This window comes from Orycteropus afer, unplaced genomic scaffold (genome assembly GCF_000298275.1).
Source record: "Orycteropus afer afer isolate SDZICR_OR568_19922 unplaced genomic scaffold, OryAfe1.0 scaffold00014, whole genome shotgun sequence".
Classification (NCBI taxonomy): Eukaryota; Metazoa; Chordata; class Mammalia; order Tubulidentata; family Orycteropodidae; genus Orycteropus; species Orycteropus afer.
This window is the reverse complement of record NW_006921601.1, coordinates 124,706-135,191: the sequence shown is the minus strand read 5'-3', so window position 1 is coordinate 135,191 and position 10,486 is coordinate 124,706. Positions and strand designations below refer to the sequence as shown.

Sequence of the window (10,486 nt, the reverse complement as noted above, 5' to 3'; positions counted from 1 at the left end):
GGAGGGTCGACGAAAGAGGGGGAGGCCTTCAGGGAGATGGATTGATACAGTGGCTGCGATGATGGGCTCGAGTATAGCAGGGATTGTGGGGTTGGCGCGGGATCGGGCAGTGTTTCGTTCTGCTGTGCATGGGGTCGCTATGAGTCGGAAACGACTCGACGGCACTTAACAACAACAACAACATAATTAGTTCTGATATTTTTGACAGTACCTACTATAGATGAGCATATATTTACATAAGAATTATATCACTAGGATTAGGCCCTACAGAAATTCATAACTAGATGCACAAACCAAACAAATGAATATGCACCAAAATGATCACTGTATTAGCCCCAAAATATTACTGTTGGGTGTTAAGAGTAGAAAAGTAAATGAGGGTTGTATTCATACAATGGGTTACTGCATAGAAATTAAAATGAACAAACTGTTGCTACATGTAAAGCCATGGATGTTTCTCACAAGCTTATGATGAGCACAGGAGCTAGACCCACAAGAATACATAAAGTATGATTCCATGTATATAAAAGTTAAAACTAGGTCCAACTAATATATGGTTCTATATGCTGGATAGGGGCAAAAAGAGCTTTTGAGAGGCTGACAAGGTTCCGTTCCTTTTTTCTGAGTGGTAATTATTTGGGTGGACTTTGTAATAAATTAATTGGACTTTGCTTTTATGGTTTTTATACATTTCCGTATGGAAATTACACTTCAATAAAATTTTCATACACACCAATGCTTACTGAAGTCTCCCCTGTCTATCTATAATAGGTTTTATCACTACTATTTTCTTCCTCATTGCAAAAATTACTAAGTGCATAATTGCTTCTCATCATTTTCTTTATCAGAGGATGAATATGTCTATGTGCTCCTTCTTACATATTTCCTACACACATATATGACTAGCACATAGCAGACAATGGGAAAAAAAAATGTTCACTAAATAGAATAGTGGTCATGAGAATGTGTTTTAAAAAGGAAATTAAAATAAGTTTTTATCAATAAAAGACACATCATTAAATTGCCATGACATCCTTTTCTAGTATCAGAAATTTAGGAATATAACATGGATAATTTGGTTGAATCACTTGGGTATCGATGTGTAATGAATGATGGAGTCTTCTTTCTCAAAGAGTTCTCTGTCAGTGGGAAAAGATAGTCTAAAGCAAAAATAACTAAAATAAGTGTGGCTGGTCATGAGGAGGTAACAATAGCTGACTTTGATAGAAGGTTCATTGTATGTTCATATTGTTCCATGTGTTCTATATTTAAACCTCATAACAATTTCATGTGATTACAATTATCATTACATGCATTTTGGAGATAAGGAACATGAGGAAAAATGAAATTTAGTAAGTTGCCCAAAGTCACATAACAAGATCCAAAGCCACAATTTAAACCAGATACTTATATTCCAACCTTCATGCTTTTAACCATATGGATACTACCACTTTCTGTAAGAAAAGAGAGCAAGACCCTCTGGCCTCCAGATCATTAGCACTATGATTTCTACCCTCCATAAATTATTTAATGACATGGATAGAGTAAAGTATTCAGGATCTTCACTTGCTGATGTGAAACAACTCAAAATGAGAAGAAATAGCTGCCAACATCCACTAATAATCAGAACATGTTCATGTGGTTGTTGTTATGTGCCATCAAGTCAGACCCAACTCATAGCGATCCCTCCTTGGTTTTCTGAGGCAGGATCACCATGGAAGTAAATTGCCCAAACTTCCTTCCTAGGAGTGCCTGGTGGGTTTGAACCATCAACCTTCTAGTTAGCAGCCAAGTGCCTTAGGCACTAAGCTGCCAAAACTCCTAATCTGAACATAGTATGTACTAATTATGAAACTACGAAAATTAGATGCTGTCAAAAATGAATTGTAACACAAAGATCAATATTCTAGGTATTTGTGAGCTGAAATGGATTGGTGTTGGCCATTTTGAAGTAGACAAATCCCAGGAATGACAAATTGAAGAGGAATGGCATCATTTCATTGTCAAAAAGAACATTTCAAGATCTATCTTAAAGTACAATGCTGTCAGTGATGGGATAATATCCATATGGTCACAAGGAAGATTATTTAGTAGTAGTATTATTCAAATTAATGTATCAACTGGTAAAGATGAAGATGAAGAAATTGAAGACTTTTATGAACATTTGCAGTTTGAAATTGAACAAACATGCAATCAAGATGTTTTGATAATTTCTGGTGATTAGGAATGCAAAAGTTGGAAGAAGAAATATCATGAATTGAAATATATGATCTTAACAATAGAAACAATGTTGGTGATCTCAGGATAGAATTTTCTAAGGCCAATGACTTATTCAATGCACATACCTTTTTCAACAGCATAAATGTTGACCATACATGTGGACTTCACCAGATGGTATACACAGGAATCAGATCAGCTACATCTGTAAAAAGAGGTAATGGAGAAGCTCAAAGTTCTCAGTTAGAGCAAGGCCAGGGACCAACTGTGGAACAGACCATCAATCGTTCATATACAAATTTAAAAAGAACTTGAAGAAAAGTAAAACAAATCCATGAGAGCCAAAATACAACCTTGATTATACCCCTTCTGAATTCAGAGACCATCTCAAGAATAGATTTAACACATTGGACACCAATGACAGAACACCAGAGGAGTTGTGGGATGACATCAAGGACATCATACATGAAGAAAGCAAGAGACCACTAAAAAGACAGGAAAGAAAGAAAAGATCAAAATAGATGTCAGAAGAGACTTTGAAACTTGCTCTGAACAGAGAGCAGCTAAAGCAATTGGAAGAAATGATTAAATAAAAGAGCTGAAGATATTTTAAAGGACAGCTTGAGAAGATAAACTAAAGTGTTATAATGAAATGTCAAAGACCTGGAATTAGAAAACCAAAAGAGAAGAACACACTTGGCATTTCTGAAGCTGAAAGAACTGAAGGAAAAATTCAAGCTTTGAATTAATATATTGATGGATTCTGTGGGCAAAATATTGAATGATGCAGGAAGCATCAAAATAAGATGGGAGCAATACACAGAGTCACTATACCAAAAAGAATTGGTCAACATTCAATCATTTCAGGAGATAGCATATGATCATGGACCAATGGTATTGAAGGAAGAATTCCAAGATTCACTGAAGGCATTAGTGAAAAACAAGGCTCCAAGAATTGATGGAATACTCATTGAAGTGTTTCAATGAAGGGATGCAACACTGGATGCACTTACTCATTTATGCTAAGAAATTTGAAAGATATTTACGTGGCCAATAAACTAAGGAGAACCATATTTGTGCCATTCCATAAAAAGGTTTATGTGCAGAATGTGAAAAATTTTTAACAATAACTTCAATATCACATACAAGTAAAATTTTGTTGCAAATATTTCAGAAAAGGTTGCAGCAATACATCAACAGGGAACTGCCAAAAATTTAAGCCAGATTCAGAATAGAATGTGGAGTGCGGAATATTGTTGCTCAGTTCAGATGGATCTTGGCTGAAAGCAAAGAATACCAGAAAGATGTTTACATGGGTTTCATTGACCAAACAAAGGCATTCAAGTGTTTAGATCATAACAAATTATGGATACCATTGCTAAAAATGTGAATGTCTTATGACTTGGTTGTACTCCTAAGGAACCGTACATAGACGAAGAGGCAGTCATTAGAACAGAACAAGGGGATACTGCATTTTTTAAAATCAGGAAGGGTGTGTGTCATGGTTGCATCTTTTCACCATACTTATACAATTTGTATGCTTAGAAAAATAATCTGAGAAGCTGGAGCATATGAAGAAGAACATAGCATCAGGACTGAAGAAAGACTTAACAACTTGTGGTATGCAGACAACACAACCTTGCTTGCTAAAACTGAAGATGACTTGAAGCACTTACTGATGAAAATCAAGGACTATCAGCCTTCAGTATGGATTACACTTTAGTATAAAGAAAAAAAAATCCTCACAACTGGACAAATAAACAGTATCATAATAAATGGAACAAATATTGAAGTTATCAAGGATTTCATTTTACTTGGATCCACAATCGATACTCAAGTAAGCAGCAGTCAAGAAATCAAAGGATGTATTGCATTGGGCAAATTCACAGCAAAAGATCTGTATAAAGTGTTAAAGAGCAAATATGTCACTTTCAAGACTAAGTCTAACCCAAGCATTATCTTTTCAACAGCTTTATACAGATATGACTTTTCAATAGCCTCATTTGCAGGCAACAGCTGGGCCATGAATAGGGAAAATCACAGAAAAATTGATGCATTTGAATTATGGTGTGTGTGAAGAATATTGAATATCCCCTGGACTGCCAAAAGAACAAATACATCTGCCATGGAAGAAGTACAGTCAGAATGCTGCTCAAAAGCAAGAATTGCCAGACTTCTGTTAGACTTTGGTTAGGTTATCAGAAGGGACAAGTCCCTGGAGAAGGATATCATGCTAGGTAAAGTCGAGGGTTAGTGAAATGTGGGAAGACTCTCAATGATCTGGAATGACACAGTGGCTGTAGCAATGGGCTGTATCATAGCGAAGGTTGTGAAGATGGTGCGGCGGCAGGCAGTGTTTTGTTCTGTTTTTCAAAGGGTTGCTGTAAGTCTAAATCAACTTGATGGCACCTAATATACTCTGGTATAGCTCTGGGAGCTCTGGTAGCATAGTGGCTAAGACACTTGCCTGCTAACCAGATGGCTGGCGGTTCAAACCCACCAGCCACTCCTAGGAAAGAAGGTTGGGCAATCCTACTTCCGTAGTGATACTGCCTTGGAAACCCAAGGAGGGGTCACTATGAGTCGGGGCCGACTCGACGGCACATAACAACAACAACATACTTTAGTCAACTTGATTAATAATGGCCACCATTCTTTCTCCATTTTCTTAAGTTGTGTAGGGAATGGATTATGTAGAGGGCTAAGGGGAAAACAGGGAGTAAAGAGGAAGGTCCCCCTTCCTGGGATTGATTTCCATGGGACAGGGCTCTGGTTCCACATTGGCTGCAACCAACATCAGGACTACAGGAAAGAGGGCTGTTGCTGTTGTGTGACATGGAGTTGAGTTTGGCTCCTAATGACCCTATATAACAGACTAAAATTTCCTATAGGGTTTCTAAGGCTATAATCTTTAAGGAAGCCTACTGCCACATTTTTCTCCGGCAGAACTGTTAGCTTGGAACTGCCAACCTGTCAGTGAGCAGCTGATTGTTTAACCACTCTGCTGTCAGGGTTGCTTGGAAAGAGAGTAGAGTGGGGAAACTGTTGCTTCACCAAAAGTGATTCCTGCTCTGCTCCAATGTTTGCATATGCCTCATTTTAGTGACAGGGCTTGTCAATTCTCACCGATAGCTCAGAAAAATGCTATCTCAACAATGGTGTTTCACTCCAGGTCCCTAACTGGTCTGCTTTTTCTTCCCTGTTCTGAAATATTTAAATAACTAATCATACTCCCAGCAATAGGGTTCAAGTCCAAGCAGGGACACAGACAGAGCCCCCAGGGACTGTTGTTCAGAATTTCATATCCCTAAGGCTAAGTGAGCCAAGAAGGGAGGGAGGGAGAAGGGGTGATGAGGGATTTTTCTGAGTGACTTGAAACAGAAAAGGACCCTGGAGAGGAGCTTCTAAAACAAATGTTTCTACCAGCCAGGCTTTGTGCAGGCTCGGAAGAGATGGTGTCATGTCGAAACCCTTGACAAAGCCAAGGATCCAAGAATCATGACTATGGTACTGAAGAGTAGGACTGAACTCCAGGTACTAAACTTCAGGTTAGTGAGGGCATCTAATGAATTTTCTCTCTTACACCTCACTGTAGGCAGCCCCAGGTCATGGTAAGGCAGGGTGAGAAGTAGTGATCTTATTTCCCAGCCAGAGGAAAGTAATAGTACCATCTGCCAAGAGAAAAGGGAGAATAGTCATGAGTTTTAAAGACTCCAAGACAACTTTAGAAACTGACTTCTTTAAGGATTTCCTCCCAGATATTTAAAATAAGACTTAGGATAGATTCTTAGAAGCATGAGCCAAAGAGTTATGGGAAAAAAATGAAGATGGATGTAGACTCAGGGATAAATTGTGTGTTTCTACTTCTGGCTCTGCATATCTGAACTTTCAGCCTCACTGCCATCATTCTAATCCTGTGGAAACCTCCATGACCTTCCCTCTTCCCCCACCCCCAGAAATCCCTATAAACTCCTAGGATAGGCTGTCTTATAAAAGCTTAAAGAGGGGGTAGCCCTGTGATCATCAGAAGGTCCAAAGACTTTCTAGAGAAAGTCACAATCTGGCAACAAGATTAAACTAGGATAGAATCTAGGCTGTGTATACCTTTAGATCAGGGACAGTAATTTACATAGAAGTGTATATCCAGAGGGAAGGAGCCCTGGTGGCACAGTGGTTAAGGACTCTTCTGCTAACTGAAAGGTTGGCATTTGACCCTACCAGTCACTGTGCTGGAAAAAGGTGTCCAGGCTGCTTCCGTAAGTATTACTACCTTGAAGACCTTATGGAACAGTTCCACACTGTCCTATATTGTCATTATGAGTTGGAATAGACTACACAGCAACCGAGGATTTGGTTTTGTTGATGTCTCCAGCACCTGCAAAGTGTGTAACATGCAACATAGGATTCAGGGACATTCACTAACCCCTGAACTGAAAACTGGATTGAGTTTATCATTCTGTATCTCTCATAAGCACCCATGAGATCACTCTAGATATTGGAGATATACAACTATTTATTCAGAGTTATCAATTACTATAGAACATGTCTCAAACAATCTAGGTGCTTTGGTGATTTGAGGATCTTCTCAAAGAGGCTGGGATATAAGAAGGCCTGAAAATGAATTTGTATGTATTGGTCAATCAATAAGTCAATGATTCTAAAAATCAATACAAGTTATGTGGTAGATGTTGTGCTAATAATTAAGTATAGAGAATAGATATATGGGAAATTATAAAGATAGAATAAACAATAGATTGGAATACTAGTTTGAACCATCTGTGGAAAAATAGGGTGGGTGAGGGACAAAAGGTTACAGAAGATTTTTTTTTTTTTTAAAGAAGGATTGAATGTTTCAGACAAAAGGGAATATCAGGATATGTGTACGGTAATGTTAGTAAACATTAATTTTAAAATAATAATGTAAAGTGCTATAAATAAGGTAAAGATCTGAATGGTATCTCTGTTTCTGCATGGAGCCTGAGTTTATGTGGCAGAATTTGAGACTTTAGAAATTCTCTCTTGTTGATGAAAGCCAAGTCCATCTTAAGATGGAATTCCTGGTAGTGGATAAGTAGCAACAAGGTGTATGACAAAAAATCTTACATTTTTAACTCTTCTTACAACTTACATAGAATCTCATGTACCACAAAGACAGCTCTGAGTAAACCTACCACAGACAGCTTTTCAGTGAAAATAGAAAAGAGAGGCAGCAAGCTTAGTTGTGCTCCTAAATACTACAAAGAGATCAACCTGTCTAGTCCACAGTGGATAAAAAGGACTCTGCCATTTGTTTAATGTATCACCTTAGACATTAATTAATTTCTATCTTTGTATCTTCAAATAGGTGCTATGCCACAAGTTACATTTGTCTGATCTAATTAACAAATATTGCTCTCAAGTGTTTATCATAAAATCCATTTTTATTGCTTCTTTTCTTATCTATATTATGGTAGACAATTTTTTGAAGCATTTCACACCAATAATTAGGATATCATGAGGTTAGGAGACATGGATTTAGAGGTTCATGTATTTCAGAGATACATATAGGTAATATTTATGTCATTTTTACATTACTACACAAAATCTTGAGAGCCACATCAATTAAATTTCCTTCCAGTTATATTAAGTATCAGTCATTCCCTCAAATCAACTAATTCTATTTTACTTTATATATATATATATATATATATTTTATTATTTTACTGTACTTATATTTTCATTTTGCCTTAGGACTCTCATGTCTGCACTTCCAATACTGCTTAGAACCAATTTTTGTTAATCTTCTAGGTCTCATGCATTCTGTTGTTGTTGTTGTTATTAGGTGCCATCCAGTCAGCTCTGACTCACAGCAACCCTCTGTGCAACAGAATGAAATGCTGCCCAGTCCAGCGCCAGCCTCACAATCCTTGCTATACCTGAGCCCATTGTTGAAGCCACTGTGTCAATCCATCTCGTTGAGTGTCTTCCCCCTTTACACTAACCCTCCACTTTCCCAAGCATGATATCCTTCTCCAGAGAATGGTCCATTCTGACAACATGACCAAAGTAGGTGAGATGAAGTCTGGCCATTCTCGCATTCCAGCTGCACTTCTTCCAGGACAGATTTGTTAGTTCTGACAGTCCATGGTACTTTCAGTATTCTTTGCCAACACCACAACTCAAAAACACCAACTCTTCTTTGGTCCTCCTTATTCATTGTCCAGCTTTCACATGCATATGAGGTGATTGAAAATATCATGGCTTGGGTTAGGCACTTCTTAATTTTCAAAGAGACATCTTTCCTCCTCAGGACTTTAAAGAGGTCTTTTGCAGCAGATCTGCCCAGTCTGATACATCATCTCATTTCTTGGCTGCTGCTTCCATTGGTGTTGATTGTGGAACCAAGTAATATGAAATCTTTGACAACTTCAATCTTTTCTCCATTTATCGTGATGCTACTTATTGGTCCAGTTGTGAAGATTTTAATTTTCATTCTGTTGAAATATAATCCATACTGCAGATTGTAATCTTTAATCTTCATCTTCATGCATTCTAGGAAACCTTCATGTCTACCTTCAATATTGCCAGTCAAGATAAAGAACACCATGAAAAAAAATCTCTAAAAACTCCAGTGTTATTATAGCAATAGTCATATTCAGTGATTTTTTTCATGTTTCTTCATTTTCTGAGTTATAAGATCAACAGGGATGTCAACCAGTCTGTTCTGCATACACTGACTGCTGTATCCCCAGCATATTGCCCAAAACTTTACTTATAGTAAACTTTGAATTATAGTTGCTCATGCAGTCTATTTTCCCATACTAGGACTCTCCAAGGAATGATTGAATTACCATCCCTGCTGTCACGGGAAGTCGGGACAGATGGAGAACTTATGAACAGGTAGCACACTCAAGAAAGATTTCTAAAGAACTAGAGGATTCTATAACTTTACCTTGAGAAAATAATCCCCTTTTTATAAGGCCCTCAATGTGGCTCAATACCACTTCTTTCTCCTTTCTCCTGACTGGCTTCCCAGGCATGGAAAGGGCACATCATTGGATTTCCATCCCATTGTTGGTAGTATACATCTCCATACTTCTTGGCAATGGCATCCTTCTCTTTCTTATCAGGGATGACCATAACCTTCATGAACCTATGTACTATTTCTTAGCTATGCTGGCAGCTACAGACCTTGGGGTGACTCTGACCACGATGCCCACAGTGCTGGGTGTCCTATGGTTAAATTACAGGGAGATTAGCCATGGAGTCTGCTTCTCTCAGGCCTACTTTATTCACACTCTTTCTATTGTGGAGTCAGGAGTCTTGCTTGCTATGGCCTATGACCGGTTCATTGCCATCTGCAACCCATTGAGGTATGCCTCTATCCTGACCAACACCCAGGTAATGAAGATCGGGGTGGGAATATTGACAAGGGCTGGTCTGTCAATTATGCCAATAATTATTAGGCTGCTCTGGCTTCCCTATTGCCAATCCAATGTACTCTCCCATGCTTTCTGTTTACACCAAGATGTTATCAAGCTAGCCTGTGCTGATATCACCTTTAATCGTCTCTACCCAGTTGTGGTTGTGTTTGCAATGGTCTTATTGGACTTTCTTATCATTGTTTTCTCCTATATTTTGATTCTCAAGACTGTCATGAGCATTACTTCTGGAGAAGAGAGGGCTAAGGCCTTCAACACGTGTGTCTCTCATATCTGCTGCATTCTGGTCTTCTATATCACTGTGGTTGGTCTGACATTAATTCACAGATTTGGAAAGCATGCTCCTCGTGTGGTTCACATCACAATGAGCTATGTCTACTTCCTTTTCCCACCCTTTATGAACCCTGTCATCTATATCATTAAAACCAAGCAAATCCAGAGTGGTATACTTCATTTATTATCTTTGTCTCATTCTAGTGTATGATTTGAAACACTTCTCTCTGAGGAGTAGTTCAGGAAATCTGGACAGATTGACAGCTTCCTTTGTAGGAATAACTAGGAAGAGGCAATTCAATGAAAACCAACCATGCTGTCATTTAGAAATCATTTTATCTTGCCTATTTTTTGCTGAGTCTTATACATTAACTATTTATATGTGTGTACATATACATACACACACACATATAATTATATGCAAATGCAAATACACACACACACACACATATATATATACACACACACACACACATAGGAGCTCTGGTAGCATAGTGCCTAAGGCACTTGACTGCTAACCAGAAGTCTGGTGGTCAAACCCACCAGCCACTCCTCAGAAGGAAGGTTGGGCAATC

The 10,486-nt window shown here is 38.3% G+C and overlaps 1 protein-coding gene across 1 annotated transcript; it reads left to right on the top strand.

The window, feature by feature from the left end:
• The first annotated feature begins 9,183 nt into the window (after positions 1-9,183).
• LOC103210116 (olfactory receptor 51B6-like) lies at positions 9,184-10,122 on the top strand. Its single transcript, XM_007956040.1, has one exon. It carries the CDS (start codon positions 9,184-9,186, stop codon positions 10,120-10,122), a length of 939 nt encoding a protein of 312 aa, XP_007954231.1.
• Positions 10,123-10,486: the final 364 nt, after the last annotated feature.